This window comes from Fringilla coelebs (assembly GCF_963513975.1).
Source record: "Fringilla coelebs genome assembly, chromosome: 27".
In the NCBI taxonomy this organism is placed as follows: domain Eukaryota; kingdom Metazoa; phylum Chordata; class Aves; order Passeriformes; family Fringillidae; genus Fringilla; species Fringilla coelebs.
The window spans coordinates 697,401-718,723 of record NC_140053.1 but is presented as its reverse complement, the minus strand read 5'-3'; the positions used below and the strand labels follow the sequence as shown (position 1 = coordinate 718,723).

At 46.2% G+C, this 21,323-nt stretch overlaps 2 protein-coding genes across 2 annotated transcripts in view; both read right to left on the bottom strand.

The window, feature by feature from the left end:
- Positions 1-13,706: 13,706 nt before the first annotated feature.
- Positions 13,707-15,345, bottom strand: LOC311163214 (homeobox protein Hox-B5-like; the record flags this gene model as incomplete). Its single annotated transcript, XM_084221984.1, has 2 exons — positions 13,707-13,960; positions 14,811-15,345. 2 exons carry the CDS (start codon positions 15,343-15,345, stop codon positions 13,713-13,715), a joined length of 783 nt encoding a protein of 260 aa, XP_084078110.1. The 3' UTR covers positions 13,707-13,712.
- A 3,540-nt stretch (positions 15,346-18,885) lies between these two features.
- The window catches only part of LOC311163221 (homeobox protein Hox-B6-like), a gene marked incomplete at its 5' end in the record, with an annotated part of 14,985 nt that continues 12,547 nt past the window's right edge, over positions 18,886-21,323 (bottom strand). Inside the window, 2 exon segments of the mRNA XM_084221991.1 lie at positions 18,886-19,320; positions 19,322-19,449. Of these exon segments, the coding sequence (XP_084078117.1) occupies positions 19,189-19,320; positions 19,322-19,449 (260 nt within the window). The 3' untranslated portion in view covers positions 18,886-19,188.

The following is a 21,323-nucleotide window of genomic DNA, read 5'->3' as shown; positions in this document are numbered from 1 at the left end:
GTGGGGTTGTTTAGGGAAAGAGAAAAGGGAAGGGTGAAAATGCCCCAAAAATGTCATTTATGGCTCCTGGGGAGGGGTCCCGGAGGGGACCCCAGGGAGAAAAGGCATTTTTGGGGTTTGAAATAAAAAATAATAATGATGATAAATTGGGGGTGGGGAGGGGGTGGGGTGAGGGGTGGAGGAGGGGGGAATGGGGGGAGGGAAAATGGGGGGGAAAGGGAAAAGGGGGGGGAATGGGGAGAAAATGGGGGGAAATGGGGAGAAAATGGGGGGAAAAGGGAAAAAAAGGGGAAAAAAGTGGAAGAAAGGAGGGAAAAGAAGGAGAAAATGGGGGGAAAGAGGCAGAAAATGGGAGAAAAGGGGAAAAAGGGGGGAAATGGGGGGAAATGGGGAAAATAGGGAGAGAAAATGGGGAAAAGGGGGAAAAAGGGGGGGAAGGGGGAGAAAATGGGGAGAAATGGGGAAAAAGGGGGGAGAAAATGGGGAAAAGGGGGGAAAGGGGGAAAAGAAGGGGAAAAAAGAGGGGAAGGGGGGGAAATGGGGAAAAGGGGGAGAAAATGGGGCAGAAAATGGGGGAAAAGGGGGAAAAGAGGGAGAAAATGGGGAAAAAAGGGGGAAAAGGGGGAGAAAATGGGGAAAAAGGGGGAAAAGGGGGAGAAAATGGGGAAAAGAGGGGAGAAAATGGGGGGAAAGGGGGAAAAAGGGGGAAAGGGGGAGAAAATGGGGGAGAAAAGGGGAAAAAGGGGGAGAAAAAGGGGGGAAAGAGGGAGAAAATGGGGGAGGAAAGAGGGGAAAGGGGGAAAGGGGAAAAAGAAGGGGAAAAGGGGGGAAGAGAGGGAGAAAATGGGGAAAAGGGGAGAAAATGAAAAATGGGGGAAAGGGGGAGAAAATGGAAAAATTGGGGGGGAAGGGGAAAAAGGGGGGGAAAAGAAGGGGAAAAGAGAGAGAAAAAGGGGAGAAAAAGGGAAAATCGGGGGGGAAGGGGAGAAATGGAAAGGAAGGGGAGGAAAAAGGGGGGAAAAAAGGAAAAAATGAGGGAGAAACAGAAAAAGGGGAGGGGTAAAGGGGAAAATAGGGGGAGAAAATGAAGAAATGGGGGGAAAAAGGGGAAAAAAGGGAAATAATGGCGAGGGGAAGGGGTCGGGCAGGGAGGAGCCGGAGCGGCAGCGATCCCGATCCCGATCCCTCCGGCTGGGGGTGGGGGAGGGAAAGGTTTCCTGGGAGGTCACGGCGGGGCTGGGCTGGGCCTGGGGGAGAATCGGGATAAATAATCGCGATAGACGATCGGGAGAAATGATCGGGATAGGGGGAAATGCAGGGAGTGCAGCCCCGGCTCGGGAGACGCTGAGGTTGGGGGGTGAGGGTGGAAATTAAGGGGGTGAAAATAAAAGGGATAAAAAATAAAAGGGATTAAAAATAAAAGGGATAAAAAGTAAAAGGAGTAAAAAATCAGGGGGATAAAAAATAAAAGGGATAAAAAATCAAGGGGATAAAAAAATATAAGGAATAAAAAATCAAGGGGATAAAAAAATATAAGGAATAAAAAATAAAAGGAATTTTAAAAATCAAGGGGATAGAAATAAAAGGAATAAAAAATCAAGGGGATAAAAAATCAAGGGGATAAAAATCAAGGGGATAAAAAATCAAGGGGATAAAAAATCAAGGGGATAAAAAATCAGGGGGATAAAAAATAAAAGGAATAAAAAAATCAAGGGGATAAAAATAAAAGGAATTAAAAATAAAAGGAATTTAAAAAATCAAGGGGATAGAAATAAAAGGAATAAAAAATCAAGGGGATAAAAAATCAAGAGGATAAAAAATCAAGGGGATAAAAAATAAAGGGAATAAAAAATCAAGGGGATAAAGAATAAAAGGAATAAAAAAATCAAGGGGATAAAAATAAAAGGAATAAAAAATAAAAGGGATAAAAAATAAAAGGAATAAAAATCAAGGGGATAAAAAATCAAAGGAATAAAAAAAAAAAGGAATAAAAAATCAAAGGGGGGAAAGAAGGAGGAGGGGGAAAGGAAAAGGGAGGGGGAAATGAGGAAAGGGGGGGAAAAGGGAGAAAAAATGAAAAAAGGGGAGGAAAGTGGGGGAAAAGGAAAGAAAAGGGAAGGGGAAAATAGAAAAGTGGAGAAAAGGGGAAAAAAGAGGAGAAAAAGGGAGGAAAAGCAGAAGGAAAGGGGGAAAGGCAGAAGGGGAAAAGGAGGAAAAGGGGAAAAAAGCGAAAAAGAGGGAAAAGAAGGAGGAAAAGAAGGGGGAAAATGAAGTGGGGGCAAAGAAGGAGGGGAAAAGGGAAAAAGGGGGAAAAAAGGAGGAGAGGGGGAAGGAAAGGGGGAAAAAGGGGAAAAGGGGGAAAAGGAAAAGAGTAAAAGGGGAGAAAAGAACCGAAAAGGACGGGAAAGAAGGAGGAGAGGGGGAAGGAAAGAGGGAGGGGGAAAGGAGGAGGGGAAAGAGAAAAGGGGAAAATGATGGGGGGAGGAAAGGAAGGAGGGGGGAGAGAAAAGGGGGAAAAGGAGGAGGAAAAGCAGAAGAAAGGGGGGAAAGGAGGAGGAGAGGGGGCGAAAGGAGGAGGAGAGGAGGGGAAAAGGAGGAGGAGAGGGGGAGAAAAAGGAGAAGGGGAAAGAAGGAAAAGGGATGGGGAAAGGAGGAGGAGAGGGGGGAAAAGGAGAAAGGGGGAAAGAAGGAGGAGAGGGGGGAAAAAAGAAGGAGAGGAGGGGAAAGAAGGAGGAGGAGAGGGGGGAAAAGTAGGAGGGGAGGAAAAGAAGAAGAAAGAGGGGAAAAGAAGGAGGAGAGGGGGGAAAGAAGGAGGAGAAGAGGGGGAGAAAAGGAGGAGAGGGGGGAAAAGGAGAAAGGGGGAAAGAAGGAGAAGAGGGGGGGAAAAAGAAAGAGGAGGGGAGGAAAAGCAGAAAAGGGGGGGAAAGAAGGAGGAGAAGGGGGGAAAAGAAGAGGGGGGAAAAAAGGAGGAGAGGAGGGAAAAAAGGAGAAGGGGGGGGGGGAAAGGAGGAGATGGGGGAAAGGAGAAAGGGGGGAAAGAAGGAGGAGAGGGGGGAAAGAAGGAGAATGGGGGGAAAAAAGGAGGAGGAGAGGGGGGAAAGGGAGGAGAGGAGGGGGAGAAAAAGGAGGAGAGGAGGGAAAGAAGGAGGAGGGGGGGGAAAAAGGAGGAGAGGAGGGGGGGAAAGAAGGAGGAGGGGGGGGGAAGAAGGAGAAAGGGGGGAAAAAAGGAGGAGAGGGGGAGAAAAAGGAGGAGGAGAGGGGGAGAAAAAGGAGGAGGAGAGGGGGAGAAAAAGGAGGAGGAGAGGGGGAGAAAAAGGAGGAGAGGAGGGAAAGAAGGAGGAGGAGAGGAGGAGAAAAAGGAGGAGAGGAGGGGAAAGAAGGAGAAAGGGGGAGAAAAAGGAGGAGAGGAGGGGGGAAAAAAGGAGGAGAGGGGGAGAAAGAAGGAGGAGAGGGGGAGAAAAAGGAGGCGAGGGGGTGAAACTCGCGGTCCCCGCGCTCGCTCCCGCACTGTCCCCGCATTGTCCCCGGCGCACCGGAGCGGGCGCGGCTCGATCCACCCTCCCCCTCCCCCGCGCCAACAACCACAACAACAACAACAAAAAACACCAAAAAACACCGAAAAAAACCCCAAAAAAGCCGCGCTGGAGCCCGGCCGGGCCCGGCTGGGCGCTGGAGCTGCTGCGGGGCTCGGCCCCGGCGCGGTGACCTCGGCGTGATCCCGGGATGAATTATTGATGAGATATGAGCCGCGATCGCCGGGCCCATTCTGCCGCTGAAATGGCGATTTAATCGTTTCGAATTGCTCGGCTGCGCTCGCTTCTCCTTTGCCTTTTTTTTCCCCTTTTTTTCTATTTTTTTCCCCGTGTTTTGTTGTTTTTTTTAGCGCTCTCTCTCTCCTCTCTCTCTCTCTCTCCTCCCTCTCTTTCTCTCCCCCGCCTCATTTGTGCCCCTTCGTTTTTCATTTAATTCTCTTAATTAAATGCTTTAACTGATTTTAATCGGTTATTTTTTTGGGGTGGATTAAATGAGGCGTCAGGCGAGCCCAGAAGGGGTTTTTTTTGTTTGTTTGTTTGTTTGCTTTTTTGGGGTTTTTTCCGTTTATTTTTGGGGGGGGGAATGGTTTAGCGCCAACCGAGTTTTCCTCGGTGGAATTTTTTTGTACGTGTGGGGAGGGAAATTCTGATTTTAATCGGAATTTAATATCTCACCTCTCCCCGGCGAGTGGGAAAAAGCCTAAACAGCACGAAAACTCAAAAAAAACCACCAAAAAAACCTTTAAAAAAATCAAATCAAATCAATCAATGACATTCACGACGGCCTCGGCACCGCGTCACGACCCCCGGCTGCTTCCTGCACCCCCCAAACTCACAAATTCTTGCTGAATAAACCCCGAAATTGAATTTTATGAGCGAAATTTCGCTTTTTTTGTCACCTTTCAGCAGCGCCCTGGGTGTAGGGGGCCCTTCCTGCCCAGCCCCAACCCCCCAATAAAGGCAGCTTGATGAGGGTTGTAATTAAATCAGGTTAATTAATTCTCATGCGGGCTCAGACAGCTTGGGGAACTTTGGGTTTGGGGGAGAAAAAGATGATTTTGGGGTTTTTTCCTCCTTTAAATCCCCGATGATGACGGGAAACCTTCAAGGTGAACACACAGAAAATTTAAAAAAATGAGAATTTCCTTTAATGGGATTTTTTTAGGGACAGAACCAGGTGAGCTCCCAGGGACGCTCCTCACGCGCCATTTTTGGGGCTAAAAAACCCCAAATTTCAACAACGGGGATTCAACAAACCCTAAAACGGAAATCTCGCCCCAAAATCCTCGATTTTCACCCCGGAATTTGAACCCCGAGCTGAAACCGCTTTGTGTTTGTGCCGTGCCAGGAGCGATCGCCGTGGAAGTGGCAGAGAGGATGAAAAATGCGCCAGGAAAAGGAAAAAAATCCCCAAATCCCCGCCCACCTGCACGGTCAGAGCTGCGCTTTCCTGTTTACTCTGCTCGCGTTTCCTTTCGCACCGAAACCGCCGCGTTTGGGGTTTTTTGGGTTGGTTTTTGGGGGTTTTTTTGTGGTCGGAATTCATTTTTTTTTGCCTTTAAAAAAAGGAAGCCCCAGCTCAGCCCGTGACCCCTGGCAGGGTGGGAAATGGGAGGGGGGGACACCTGACAGGAAGAGGTCGAGAAAAACACTGAAAAAAAATCATAAAAAAATCCAAATAAATCCCAAAAAACTCAGCTTGATGGGAGGGGAAAAAAATCGTAAAAACTCCAAATAAATCCCTAAAAACTCAGCTTGATGGGAGGGAAAAAAAATCGTAAAACCTCGAAATAAATCCCTAAAAAACGCAGCTGTGGTCACCCCAGCGAGGAGCTCGGCTGAGAACCCCACTGGGAAACCCCAAAGGTGAAAATCCCGCTGAAAAATCCCACTGCTAAAAAATTCGCTGTGAAATCCCGTGGCTAAAAGACCTCTGAAAAATCCCATAGCTAAAAATCCACTGGAAAATCCCACAGCCAGAAACTCCACTGAAAAATCCCATGGCTAAAAACCCCACTGGGAAATCCCATAGCTAAAAACCCTATTGGGAAACTCCACTGAAAAATCCCATGGCTAAAACTCCACTGGGAAATCTCATAGGTAAAAACCCCACTGAAAAATCCCACAGATAAAACCCCATTGGAAAATCCCATTTCTAGAAACTCCACTGAAAAATCCCACGGCTAAAAACCCCATTGGGAAATCCCATAGGTGAAAACCCCACTGGGAAATCCCATAGATATAAACCCACTGAAAAATCCCATGGCTAAAAACCCCACTGAAAAATCCCAGAGATAAAAATCCACTGAAAAATCCCATGGCTAAAACTCCACTGGGAAATCCCATAGATAAAACCCCATTGAAAAATCCCATGGCTAAAAATCCCACTGAAAATCCAATAGCCAAAAACCCCATTGGGAAACCCCACTGAAAAATCCTATAGATAAAACCCCACTGGGAAATCCCACAGAGAAAACCCCACTGGGAAATCCCACAGAGAAAACCCCACTGGGAAATCCCATTGCTAGAAACCCCATTGGGAAATCCCAATCCTAAAAACCCCACAGCTAAAACTCCACTTAAAAACCCCATGACTAAAAAAGTCACTGGGAAATCCCATAGATAAAACCCCACTGGGAAATCCCATAGATAAAACCCCACTGAAAAATCCCATAGATAAAAAGTTCACTGGGAAATCCCATTGCTAAAAACCCCATTGGGAAATCCCATAGCTAAAAACCCTAATGGAAAATACCATTGCTAGAAACCCCATTGGAAAACCCCAATCCTAAAAGCACCACTAGGAAATCCCATTGGTAAAAACCCCATGGCTAAAACTCCACTGAAAAATCCCATAGCTAAAAAATTCACTGGGAAATCTCTTAGATAAAAACCCCACTGGGAAATCCCATAGATAAAACTCCACTGAAAAATCCCACAGCTAAAAAGTTCACTGGGAAATCCCATTGCTAAAAACCCCATTGGGAAATCCCATTGCTAAAACCCCATTGGGAAATCCCGGCGCTAAAAACCCCACTAGGAAAACCCATTGCTAGAAACCCTATTGGGAAATCCCATTGCTAGAAACCCCACTGGGAAATCCCACAGCTAAAACCTCACTGAAGAATCCCACTACCAAAAACCCCACTGGGAAATCCCATTGCTAGAAACCCCACTGGGAAATCCCATAGCTAGAAACCCTATTGGGAAAGTCCTCTGAAAAATCCCATACATAAAACTCCCCTGAAAAACCCCATAGCTGAAAAATCTGCTGAAAAATCCCATAGTCAAAAACCCCATAGCTAAAACTCCACTGAAACATCCCAAAGACAAAACCCCACTGGGAAATCCCATGGATAAAACCCCACTGGGAAATCCCATTGCTAGAAACCCCACTGAAAAGTCCCATTGATAAAAACCCCACTAAAAAATCCCATAGATAAAAACCCCACTGAAAAATCCCATAATTAAAAACCCCACTGAAAAATCCCCTAATTAAAACCCCCCCTGGAAAATCCCCTAATTGAAAACCCCCGGGACAACCCCAAAATTGGATTTTTCCCCCCCAAACCCCAACCCGGCCCCGGCACCAAGATGGATTGAAAGGTTAAAAACCCCAAATTGGGGCTCCTGTGGGGCTGGGGGGGGATTTGGGAGAGAAATTTGGGCGGGAATAGCCAAAAACTGAGATTTTGGGAGAGGGGATGGACAGACGGACAGACGGACGGACGGATGGAGGGATGATGGATGATGGATGGATGGATAGATGGATGGATGGATGGATGGATGGATGGATGGATGGATGGATGGACGGACGAACAGACGGATGGATGGATGATGGATGGATGATGGATGGATGGACGGACAGACAGATGGATAAATGGATGGATGGAGGGATGATGGATGGGGATGGATGGATGGATGGATGGATGGATGATGGATGGACAGATAGACAGATGGATGGATGATGGATGGATGATGGATGGATGGATGGATGGATGGACAGACAGATGGATGGATGGATGGATGGATGGATGGATGGATGATGGATGGACGGATGGATGATGGATGGATGATGGATGGATGGACGGACAGACGGACAGATAAATGGATGGATGGAGGGATGATGGATGGATGGATGATGGATGGATGGACGGATGGACGGATGGATGGGGATGAATGATGGATGGATGGATGAGGGATGATGGATGATGGATGGGGATGGATGGACAGACGGACAGACAGACGGATGGATGGATGGATGGATGGATGATGGATGGATGGATGGACGGACGGACGGATGGATGGATGGATGGATGGATGATGGATGGACAGACGGACGGACAGACGGATGGATGAGGGATGGATGATGGATGGATGGAGTGATGGACAGACAGACGGATGGATGGATGGATGGATGGATGGATGATGGATGGACGGACGGATGGATGGGGATGAATGATGGATGATGGATGATGGATGGATGGATGGATGGACAGACAGACAGACGGACGGATGGATGGATGGACGGACGGATGGATGATGGACAGATGGATGATGGATGGATGGATGGATGGATGATGGACGGATGGATGATGGATGGATGGATGGACAGACGGACGGATGGATGGATGATGGATGGACAGACAGATGGATGGATGATGGATGGACAGACAGACGGATGGACGGACAGACGGAAGGTTCTGGAATTTCGGCAACAGGCGGATTTTGTCCCCCGGGCCCATCCCCAACCCCCCACAGAAACCAAGAGACTTTTCCCGCCCAAAGATCCCGGATTTGGGAGGGGGAAAATCCCGGATTTGGGACGGGGAAAATTCCGGATTTGGGACGGGGAAAATTCCGGATTTGGGACGGGGAAAATTCCGGATTTGAACCCGGGCAGGGACGGGAGGGCGAGGCCGGAGGAGGCCGCCCCGACCCCACCCCAAAACCACCCCAAAACCACCAAAGCGCCCCAAAATTGGGGACAAATCCTCCCTTTGAGGCCAAACCCCCCTCGAGCAGCGACCCCCACCCAAATCCGCATTTCCCACCCGGGACGGCCCCAAAATTCCCGAATTTCCCGAGCTGGGGGAGGGGCTCAGCCTCGATTTTAGGGAATTTGGGGAGCAGGAGAGGAAAAACAACCCCAGGGAGGAAAAATGATCTCCAAAGTGTGCGAAAAGAGGGGGAAAAAATACAAAAAAAACACCAAAAAATACAAAAAAATACAAAAAAAGAGACGGACATGTGTCCACCAAATGTGGGTGAGAAAAGGGGAGAGAGAAAAGGAAAAACAACCCAAAAAAAATAAAAGAGAAAAAAAAAGCAAAGTTCGCCCAACCCTAAAAAAACTTCCAGAGCTGATCTTTAAAATTCAATAATTCAATTTGATTTTCAGAGATAAATTTTAAATTTAATTCCATTTTGAGGGAGGAGTCGCTTCAAGGTGTGAAGATGCCACGACCAAACTTCCAAAAAAACCCCAAAAAACCCCACAGAGGGTTGAGAAATTTGGACTTTTTTTGCTTTATTTTTGCTTTTCCTGCCCAATTTCTGTGGGGACACCTGCCCCGGTTGTGGATTTTCCAGAATTTTCTCTCTGGCGGGGAAGGGAGAGGGGACAGGGGGGAGCAGCAGCTCCCGTGATTATTTTCCTGTCGTTCAGGGTCTCCAGATGGTGGAAATGAGAGCGGGACACCCGATCCTGCCTCGGGGAGGGGAGGAGGAGGAAACCCGAGAGGGAAAAAAGGGGAAAAAAAATTTAAAATAATAATTAAAAAAAAAAAAAGCGTGAAAAAAAAGGCTTGAGGCGAAAAAAAAACCACTAAAAATCAGCAAAACGCTAAAAAAAACCCCAAAATAAATAAAATAAACGGGTAAAGAGGAGGTGGGGAGGAAGAGGAGGGAAAAGCGGATTTTCCCCGGGCGGAGCAGGTGAAAAGGGCCCGAGGGGAAGGTGAGAGCCGAGGGCTTTGAGATGCAAAAAAGGCTCCGAATCCCCCCCCACCACCACCCCGTGTCCCCTCCGAGGGACAGCGCCGGCCCCAGCCTTGGCCTCGCCTCCCCTGCCGGGATGCAGAAGGGATTTTCACCCGGTTTCACCCATTTTTCACCCATTTATCATCCATTTTCACCCAGTTTCATCCATTTTCACCCATTTTTCACCCATTTTCACCCGTTTTCACCCATTTTTCACCCAGTTTCACGCAGTTTCACCCAGTTTCATCCATTTTCACCAATTTATCACCCATTTATCACCCATTTTCACCCGTTTTCACTCATTTTCACCCATTTTTCACCTGTTTTCACCCTTTTTCACCCATTTATCATTCATCTTCACCCATTTATCATTAATCTTCACACATTTTTACCGATTTTCCCCCATTTTCACCCATTTATCATTCATCTTCACCCATTTTCACACAGTTTCACGCAGTTTCACCCAGTTTCACCCAGTTTCATCCAATTTCACCCATTTATCACCCATTTTCACCCTTTTTTCACCCATTTTCACCCTTTTTCACCCATTTATCATTCATCTTCACCCATTTTCACCCATTTTCACCCCTTTTTCACCCGTTTTCACCCTTTTTCACCCATTTTCACCCATTTTCACCCAGTTTCACCCATTTATCATTCACTTTCACCCATTTATCATTCATCTTCACCCATTTTTACCGATTTCCCCCTCATTTTTACCCCAGTTTCACCCATTTTCACCGTTTCACCTATTTATCATTCATCTTCACCCATTTTCACCCATTTTCCCCCATTTTCACCCATTTATCATTCATTTTCGCCCAGTTTCACCCATTTCCCACCCATTTATCACTCATCTTCACCCATTTTTACCGATTCCCCCCCCATTTTCACCCATTTTCACCCATTTATCATCCATCTTCACCCATCTTCACCCATCTTCACCCATTTTTCACCCATTTCCCACCCAGTTTTCACCCATTTTTACCCATTTCCACCCATTTATCATTCATCTTCACCCATTTTTCACCCATTTATCATTCATTTTCCCCCATTTTTCCCCCAGTTTCACCCATTTATCATTCATCTTCCCCCATTTTCACCGATTTTCACCCATTTTTCACCTATTTCCACCCCTTTATCACTCATCTTCCCCCATTTTCACTCATTCTCCCCCATTTTTCACCCAGTTTCACCCATTTTCATCCCTTTATCACTCATCTTCCCCCATTTTCACCGATTTTCACCCATTTATCACTCATCTTCACCCATCTTCACCCATTTTCCCCCCATTTATCATTCATTTCCCCCAGTTTCCCCCATTTTTCACCCATTTTCCCTCCAGTTTCACCCATTTACACCCCTTTATCATTCATCTTCACCCATTTTCACCGATTTTCACCCATTTTATCCCCCATTTTCACCCATTTCCACCCCTTTATCACTCATCTTCACCCATTTTCACCGATTTTCACCGATTTTCCCCCATTTTTCACCCATTTTCCCCCCATTTTCACCCAGTTTCACCCATTTTTCACCCCTTTATCACTCATTTCCCCCATTTTCACCGATGTTTCACCCATTTCCACCCATCTCCACCCTTTATCACTCATCTTCCCCCATTTTCACTCATTTTCACCCATTTTTCACCCATTTCCACCCATTTCCACCCTTTATCACTCATTTTCCCCCATTTTCACCGATTTTCACCCATTTATCACTCATCTTCCCCCATTTTTCCCCCATTCCCACCCTTTATCACTCATTTTCCCCATTTTCACCGATTCCCCCCCATTTCCCACCCCTCCCACCCCACCATCCCACCCCGCCGCTCCCAAACCCTCCTTAAAACCGCGCCTAAACCTCGCTGAGCCCGACCCTCCCCCGCCGGCACCGCCGAACCGATTCGCTTTTTTGGGGGCAGTTTTTTGCTTTTTTTGTTTGTTTTTTCTTGTTTTTCTTTTTTTTTTGGGGTTTATTCTTGAAATCAGAGAATATTCCAGGACTTACTCTGAGCAGGAGAGAGCGACTCAAAAATCGCTCGGGCCCCCGCGATTGGCGGCGATTTTTTACAAATCTCCCGTCTGGAAAAGCGCTCGCCCCGGCGCTGCCCCCCGACGAGGCGCGGGCGGCAGTTAAAGTGTCACTTAACATTCTGGAGAATGTGAAATATATTTGTACCTTGTCAACTCCCCAAAAACCATAAAACTTCACTTTTATGGGCCTCACGTGACCGCGGGGAGCCAGTGAGGGGTATCTGGCTGAGCTCCGGGCGATTTTTACGATCTAACTTGGAGATAAAACCACCCCCCCACCGCACCGTTTGATCCATTTGACATCGAAATGTCATTCCCTTACTTTTTTTTAGGGAAAAAAAGACGGTTTGGCTATCGGTTTTAACAAAAAAATAATAATTAGGGGAAAAAAAAATATAATATATGACCGAGCAAATGGTTTGGGACCCGACAGTCCGCTCCGCATCCCTCTCAAAATCACTTAAGAAGTCCCCAAAGTGTGGCCGAGATTAAAGTTTGGTAAGTTCCGAGCTCAACTTTCCTCCAGCCCGGCCCCGGCGGGGCCGCGGAGGCGGCGGAGGGGTCGCGCTTAAGCTCGGCTCGAGCCGAGTTTAGACCGGGCTTTGCTGGAGCCGGATTTGCGGGGACGGCGGCGGCGGTAAACCCGAGTTAAAGCCGGGACTAAGAGGTAAAACCCGCCCGGAGCGGCGGCGCTGAGCTCGGCTTTAGCCTGATTTATAATCCCGGTCTAACAAAACCTCGGCGCGGCCCGGGGGTGGGAGGGGGGGACGCGCCTTTGGTACCTCTGAGGATTCCAAATGTGAATTTTTGGGGCGGTTTGGTGGAATTTTGGCGGCCCCGAAACTCTCGGAGGGGGCAGGGAAAGGAGATTTGGGGGAGAAAAATCCAATTCTGGGGGGGCCGAGAGGGTTTGGGGGCGCTGCTCGGTTTTGGGGCAGATTTGGGGCATTTTTGGGGTTTTTTTGGTGGATTTCGGGGCGTTTGAGGAACCGCCGGGCTCCGGGCGGGTTTTATGATTTTGGGGGGATCCGGGGGGTACAAAGGCGAGCTGGAGCCTTGGCGAGTGGGGGGAAACGTTTATTCGAGTAAAGCTACGAACAATTACAAAAAAAAGCTGCGGGGCCGAGGGATCCCCGGCCGCCAGACACGACAGATCCATTTTGACACCGAACACTCGCTCTGCCCGCTACACCCGCCTATGACTCACGGCAGAAATATTCCCAATATTTACAAACATCCCAGCGCCCTCCGCTTCTTTTTTTTTACATTTTTTTTTCTGTATTTTTTTAAATTTTTTCCCCTTTTTTTTGTCCTTTTTTTTTTTTTTTTTTGAGTTATTAATTATCGGCGTTATTATAATTTTTTTTTAATAGTGAAGTTCACCCCACGTCTAAGAGAACGCCTGGGAATGAGGCCGGGATTAGAAATCCTGGCCTGGAGTTTGGACTAAAACACAGACTGGACAATTTTAAGACAGAAAGATACAAGAGCTGCTTTTTCTTCTTTTTTTTTCTTTTTTTTTTTCTTTTTTCTATTTTTTTTTACATTTTGGTTTTTTAACACTTTTTTCTTTCTGCGACTGTAGTGCAGGAACCCCCAAATTTTCGCTCAGGCGGAGAAAAACTCACCCAAAAGCGGGAAAATCGGGGGGAAAAAAAGGTGAAAAGGAGGGGAAAAAAATTAAAATTAAAAAAAAATTGAAAATCCCGAGAAATCAAGCAAGAATCTGTCGCGGATTCATAAATAAATTATCACATTCAAAGGGCTCACAGAACACACGCCAGCTTTCCAGAAAGCACCAAGAGAGCACGGACACGCACATTGAGGACAACGAGAGCAGCAGGAGCATCTGGAAATTAAATTTAATTTTTTTTTTTTGGCTGTTGTTTTTAAACGAACGACAAAAAAAAACCCACAAAAAAAAACCCCAAACTCGGGGAGGAGAGCTCAGTCCTGAGGGGATCCCGGAGCCGCTTTTGGGATCGATCAGCGCCGAGAGTCCCAAACCTCTCGCTCTTTATTCCACCCTCCGCTCGGAGCATCCTCTGCGCCTTTGGGTATTTAAATTTTTTGACATTTTTTCCATTTTCCTCTTCACCTCCCGCTCCTTTTTCATTTTTAAATTTTTATCTATTTTTATTTTTTCCCCCCCTCGGGAGGCTCAGGGCTGGAAGGCGCTGCCGGCCGAGGCCAGGCTCATGCTTTTCAGTTTGTTGTCCTTCTTCCACTTCATGCGGCGGTTCTGGAACCAGATCTTGATCTGGCGCTCGCTGAGGCAGAGCGCGTGAGCGATCTCGATCCTTCTCCGCCGGGTCAGGTATCTGTTGAAGTGGAATTCCTTCTCCAGCTCCAGCGTCTGGTAGCGGGTGTACGCCGTCCTCGCCCTCTTCCCGTCGGGTCCGGTCATGTCTGGGTAACACGGACAACAGCGCCCTTTCCGTTTCTCATTTTTATTTTCATTTTAAGCCTCTTTTTCGCGCTTATTTTTTATGTTTTTTGGTTTTTTTTTGGGATTTCCAAGCCGCGAATCGCCCCCCAGATAACATCACCCCCCCCGCTCCGTCTCCTTTTTCTTCCTTCCCCCCCCAGCCCCCGATTTCCCCCCTCGATATCCATAATTTAACAGCTCGGGGGGAATCTCTTCCCCTTTTTATTTTGATTTTTCCTCTCCCCTCCTGGCTGTTCCCGAGCTCGGGGCCGCTCTTTTCTCCGCCAGAAAAACCAGAATTGAGCCGGGGAGGGTGGGAGGGGGCGGCTCTGCCCTCCCGGGGGTCTCCAGGAGGCTTTGGGGGGGTCTGTCCGCAGAAAATCGGGGCTGCGAGCCCCATCTGCCGCTTTCATCCTCAATTCTTCCCACCCCGAGGAATCCCCCCCTCCTCTCCTCTCGGTTTTTAAATCGCTTTTTCCCACCGAGAGCTCGGGGGAGAAAAGCGCGAAAGGAAAATGAAATCGCGGAGAGACACACGCGGCCCCCCCGGCCCCGCTTTGGAGGCAGAAAATACAAAAGCAATAAATAGCTCTGATCAAAGCGCCTGGGCGGAATAAAGGGAAGGAGAGAGAGGGAAAAAACACCAAAAAAAACAACAAAAAGAAAGAGAGAGAGATGGAGGAAAAATAGGAAAAAAAAAAGAGAAAGAAACAGCGGAGAAAAACAGCGAGGTGGAACCGGGGTGGGGTGCGCGGCGGAAAATAAACAACCACAAGGACGGGGGGGAGGAGGAAAAAACAAAACAAAACCACGAAACAGAAGGAGCTGTACCATGGCTAATGTGAAGTTTCCTCATCCAAGGGAATATCTGAGGTGCCTGCCCTTCTGTCGCTGCCGTGGAGGTCGCGATGGGCTCTGCCTGCGCTCGGGGGATGCTGCCGCTTATTGGAGTGCCCTCGTCGGCCGCCGAGGACGCGCCGCTCTCGTCTAATTCTGTGAAATTTGTGTCGGCGGCGGCGGGAGCCGGCTCGGAGGGGGACGGGGCGGGTTTGCCTCCGCGGCTCTCGCTGTTGGAGCAGGGCAGGGAGTCGGGAGAAGATAAGGAGCAGCTGGACGCCTGTCTAAACCTGCTCTCCTGAGCTGGAGGAGGGAAACCGCGGGAGCTCTCCCCAAAGTGGCCGGAGGAGGCCGAGCGGTTGATGCTAAGGTCCATCCCATTGTAGTTGTAGCCATAAGAGCTGGAATGCATGGTGCTTGGATCTCTGTAAGAACCGTTCACGGAACTGCCGGCCCCATAATTTAGTAACTGATAGTCGGGGCCATTTGGGTAGCGCCCTGAGAACGAGTTTACAAAGTAAGAGCTCATTTGGGTTATTTTGGAGGGCTTGATTTGTGGCTGGCGGTCGTTATAACCCCCGCGCTTGACGATTTATGATGTATTAATGAATTATAGCGATGCACTGTACTTCGTTTTTGCTATGTACGCGGCCAAATATGGGGGGGGCGGGGGGGGAGGGTGGGGGGCGCGTTTGGGCGTCACGTGCTTTTGTTGACCAGTCGTAAATTCTCGCTGATGACCTCAAGAGGTAATTCATGCTCCGTGGTTACAAATAATGACGAGCGCGGAGCCGCTTTTTTTCTTTTTTTTTTTCATTTTTTTTTTGAAGGCCCCGAAATCGCCCCCGAATTCGCCGCCGCCATCGCCGCCCGCCCGGGCGGAGCGCGCCACCTGCCGGCCGCGCCGCGTCACTGCACCCTCTGCCGCCACCCCCCTCCTCAAAACAAAAAATTCCAAAAAAAATTTCAAAATAATTCAAAATAATCCCAAAAAATTTTTTAAAAAATCAACAATCCACGCTGAGGTTCTGCTTCGCTTGGAGTTTTTCAAAAGGAGAAAAATAGCACCAAAAAAAATAGAGAGGGGAGTGAGGAGAGGGCGCGGCGCCCCCCATCCCATCCCATCCCATCCCCCACCCCGGGTTTGGGGGTGTTTCTGGAGAATTCTCGGCGTCGGGAAAGCGCTGCAGAAGTTTGGGATGAGGTTTTGGGCGGCTGGAAGGTTTCTGGAGGGGTGTCCGGAGTTGGGGAGGGGGGACGAGGAGCTGATTTTTGGGGTGGAAAAGTCGAGGTTCCTTCGGGCTCGCGCCTCAATTCTGGAGCGGGGGAGAGAAAAAACAAAACCTGGGGATGGGAAAAACGGGTGGGAGGAAGGAAAAAAAGGCGAAATCCTCTCGGGGACGGTCGGCCAGGCTGATTTTTAGGATGTTCCCGCTCCTGAGCGTTTCCAGGTCCTCTCTGAGCCTTGAGCCGCGCGGTTTTTCCTTCCCGTCCGCAAAAAGCGCTCGGAAATTGGGGAGAACGCCGGAATTTTTAGGCAAAACTTTCCTCCTTTTCCTCTCCTTCTTCTCTCCTCTCTGCTTCATTTTCTCCGCCTTTTTCCTTCTTTATTTTTAATTTTTTTTCCTTTTTTTTTCCTTTTTTTTCCTTTTTTTTTTTTCCTTTTTTTCCTTTTTTTTTCTTTTTTTTTTCATTTTTTTTCCCTTTTTTTTCCTTTTTTTTTCCTTTTATTTTTTCCTTTTTTTTCCTTGTTTTCCTTTTGTTTTTTTTTATTTTTTTGGATTTTTTAGCCCCTCTTTCTCGTCCTTTTGAGGCACTTTAGGAATTTCTCGTGCTCGCCTGCAACTCGTCGGGAATGCCGCGCCATATTGAAAGTGACATCTAATTACAATAATTAGGGGGGCAATAAAAATAACAGTAAACGTCCCGCAGCTGCCGAACTTCTGCCTCCAATTGATTTTTCCAAAAGCGGCTGGCGTTAAAAATATAAATAAATAAATAAATTAAAATCCTCTCCTCTCGATCTTCCTCCCCAAAACCGGGGAAAAATCGGAGTTTTCGCAGGAAAATCCCTCGCTGAGGAGCGCCAAACCTTCCCCGGCAGAGAAAATCCAAATTCGCCTTTTCCGAGGGGAAAAAATTCCGATTTTTCCCACTTTTTTTCCTCTTTCCAGTTCAAACGCGCGCTGAGGATTTTTTTCCGGCGTGAATTCCTTGAAAAAATTGGATTTTTTAATGAATTTTTAAATTATTTTGGTTTTTTCTGCCGCGATTTGGGGGTGAGGGGAGCGGATGTTGGCAAACCTGAGGCGGTGGAAAAACCAGAGCGGAATTTTTATTTTTATTTTTATTTTTATTTTTTTTGCCCGTTTTTCTTGATTTATGGCGGAGCTGGGACGGCAACGACAACAACAAAAAAAAAAGGGAAAAAGAGAGAAAAAGAGAGAGAGCAGAAATGTCAGCTCCTGGTGGGTTTAGGGGGAAAAAAAAGGGGGAAAATCAGATTTTTCTCAGCTCTGCCAGTCCCACCAGCCCAGGGAACATCAACACCCAGGGGGAGGCGAAAAATCTCATTTTTACCCCCCCGGAAAAAGGGAAATTTTCCTCAAAACAGCGCCAAGAACGACAGGGGAGGGCGGTGAGGGTGAGATCGGAGCCTTTTATTGGCTTTTATTAGAGAATTCCACTAAGACAAACTCCAAACACGACACGTACAAAAAATTAATAAAATAGAACTTTCTGTCCTTGCTCTTCTATTTTTCTAATTTTTTTTTTTTTTTTACATTTTTTTCCCCTTTTTTTTTTTTTTTTTTCTTTTTTTTTGCAGCCTTGTAGGTAGTACTCGTTCCGTCAGTAGATAATTTTTTTTTTGTTTCCTGATTAAAATTAAAATTAAAATTAAAATTAAAATTAAAATTAAAATTAAAATTAAAATTAAAATTAAAAATTAAAAAAAAAAGCAAAATAAAAAGCAAAAAAAACCCCATCAGAACAACAAAAAAAAATAAACAGCCCCCGAAACGAATTACGAAAAACTTCAGGGTTTGATTCATTTATCGAAAGAGGTTAAAAAATAATTAAAAATTAAAGAAAATTAAAGAAAATTTTAAAAAAGTCGACCGTGCATGAAACATTTTGGACAAAATGAGGACGAAAAGCACCCGAAAATGACAAATATTGCAGCACTTCCATGAAATACAAGAGTTAGCAGTTACCAACAGTGACACGAGGGTGGGAACACGCCTAGGAATCCTTTTTTTTTTTAATTTTTTAATTTTTTTTTATCATTTTCCCCCCTTTTTTACCTCTTTCCCTCCTTCTCTCTCTCCATCTCTTCGTTTTTTAATTATTTTAATTAATTCGCGTTTAAAGGGGGGAGGCGGAGAGGGAGGGAAAGGTTAAAAAAACCCTCAAAACGCGGCTAAAATCCGGATTATTTTAATTATTTTTAATTTTTTTGCGTTTTTTGGTCGCTTCTGGAGGAATCCAGCGGGAATTTGGGGGCCAGGAGTGAAAATTCCCTCTCACTCCTTCCTCTCCCAATTCCAATCCCTCAATCCCCATTTTTTATCCTTTTCTCCTCTCGGTTTTTAATAAGTTTTGTCGGTTTTGTCGGGGATTTTTTGGGGTTTTTTGGGTTTTTAGGGGTTTTTTGTGGGTTTTTTGAGTTTTTTGGGGGGGTTTTTTGGGGGTTTTTTGAGTTTTTTTAGGGGGTTTTGGGGTATTTTTGTCTTTTTTTTTATGTTTTTGGGGTTTTTTTGTCGGTTTTTTAGGGGTTTTTTGGGGTTGTTTTGGGGTTTTGTTGTCGGTTTTTTTGGCCGTTTTTGGGGGGTTTTTTTGAGGGTCTGAGGGGGTTTTTTGGAGAGTTTTTTGGGGTTTTTTGGGGTTTTTTTGAGGTTTCGGGGGGTTTTGGGGTTTTTTTTTTGAGGGTTTTGGGGGTTTTATTTGTCGTTTGTTTGGGGGGAGTTTTGGGGATTTTTTGAATTTTTTGTGGGTTTTTTGGGGGAGTTTTGTAGGGTTTTTTGAGGTTTTTGGGGGTTTTTTGTTGGTTTTTGGGGGGTTTATGGGGGGTTTTTTTGAGGTTTTTGGAGGGTTTTTTGTCGGGTTTTTTTTTAGGTTTTAGGGGGTTTTTTGTCGGTTTTTGAGGGGTTTTTTGGGGTTTTTTTGTCGGTTTTTCGGGGTTTTTTAGGGCTTTTTTTTGCGTTTTTTAGTGGGGCAATAATTATAATTTTTTTTTAAATTTTGTCGGTTTTTTGAGGGGTTTTTTGGGGTTTTTTGGGTTTTTTTTGTCGGTTTTTCGGGGGGTTTTAGGGCGTTTTCTGCGTTTTTTAGCGGAGCAATATTTATAATTTTTTTTTTAAATTTTCCCGCATCACTCCGCCGCCTTCTCCTCCTCCTCCTCGGCGCTGAGCTGCGAGGAGCCGAGCAGTTTGTTCTCCTTTTTCCACTTCATGCGGCGGTTCTGGAACCAGATCTTGATCTGGCGCTCGCTGAGGCAGAGCGAAGTGCGCGATCTCGATCCTCCTCCTCCTCGTCAGGTAGCGGTTGAAGTGGAATTCCTTCTCCAGCTCCAGCGTCTGGTAGCGGGTGTACGTCTGTCTGCCCCGGCGGCCGGAAGGACCGAAGGACGAGGCTGGGGTGGAGGAGGGAAAAAAAATCAGCGAGAAAATCGAGAATGGGGGAGGGAAATCAGCGGGGTGGGGGGGAAAAATTGAAAATAATTTGAATTAAATGGGGGAAAATGAGGGGGGAATAGCGGGGAAAGGGTTAAATAATAGGGGGAAATAGGGGGGATAGGAGGAAATGGGAAAATAGGGGGAAATAGGGAAAAATAGGGGGAAATAGGGGGAAATGTTAAAATAAATGGAATAAAATAGGGAAAACGGGGGAAATAGGGGGAAAGGGTTAAATAATAGGGGAAATAGGGGGATGGAAGGAAATGGGGAAAAATAGGGGGGAAATGGAAAATAATTTGAATTAAATGGGGAAAATGAGGGGGGAATAGCGAGGAAAGGGTTAAATAATAGGGGAAATAGGGGGGATGGAAGGAAATGGGGAAATGGAAAATAATTTGAATTAAATGGGGGGAAATGAGGGGGAATAGGGGGAAAGGGTTAAATAATAAGGGGAAATAGGGGGAAATAGGGGGAAATAGGGGGAAATAGGGGGAAATAGGGGGAAATGTTGAAATAATTTGAATTAAATGGGGAAAAATGAGGGGGGAATATGGGGAAAGGGTTAAATAATAGGGGGAAATAGGGGGAAATAGGGAAAAATAGGGGGAAAGGGTTAAATAATAAGGGAAATAGGGGGGATAGGAGGAAATGGGGAAATGTTGAAATAATTTGAATTAAATGGGGAAAAATGTTAAATAATAGGGGGAAATAGGGGGGAATGGAAGGAAATGGGGGGAAATGGGGGGAAATAGAAGGAAATAGGGAAATATAGGGGGAAATGTTAAATAATAGAGGAAAATAGGGGGGAATTGAAGGAAATGGGGAAAATAGGGGGGAATAGGGGGAAAGGGTTAAATAATGGGGGAAATAGGGGGAAATGGGGAAAAATAGGGGGAAATAGGGGGAAATGTTGAAACAATTTGAATTAAATAGGGAAAATGAGGGGGAAATAGGGGGAAAGGGTTAAATAATGGGGGGAAATAGGGGGGATAGGAGGAAATGGGGAAAAATAGGGGGAAATTGAGAAAAATAGGGGGAAATAGGGAAAAATGGGGGAAATAGGGGGAAATGTTGAAATAATTTGAATTAAATAGGGAAAATGGGGGGGAAATAGGGGAAATGTTAAATAGAAGGGGAAAATAGGGGGGAAGGGTTAAATAATAGGGGGAAATAGGGGGGATAGACGGAAATGGGGAAAAATAGGGGGGAAATTGGGGGAAATAGGGAAAAAAAGGGGGAATAGGGAAAAATAGGGGAAAATAGCGGGAAATGTTGAAATAATTTGAATTAAATAGGGAAAATGGGGGGAAATGGGGGAAAGGGTTAAATAATAGGGGGAAATAGGGGGGATGGAAGGAAATGGGGAAAAATAGGGGGAAATTGAGAAAAATAGGGGGGAAATAGGGGGAAATGTTAAATAGTAGGAGAAAATAGGGGGGAATAGAAGGAAATGGGGGAAATAGGGAAAAATGGGGGAGAAATAGGGGGGAAATGTTGAAATAATTTGAATTAAATGGGGAAAATGGGGGGGAATGTTAAATAAGAGGGGGAAATAGGGGGATGGAAGGAAATGGGGAAATATAGGGGGGAAATGTGAAATAATTTGAATTAAATAGGGGAAATAGGGGGGAATAAGGGGGATGTTAAATAGAAGGGGAAAATAGGGGGGAAATAGGGGGAAATAGGGAAATATAGGGGGGAAATAGGAGGAAATAGGGAAAATGTTAAATAATAGGAGAAAATATGGGGGAATTGAAGGAAATGGGGAAAATAGGGGGAAATAGGGGGAAATAGGGAAATAGGGAAATATAGGGGGAAATAGGGGGAAATA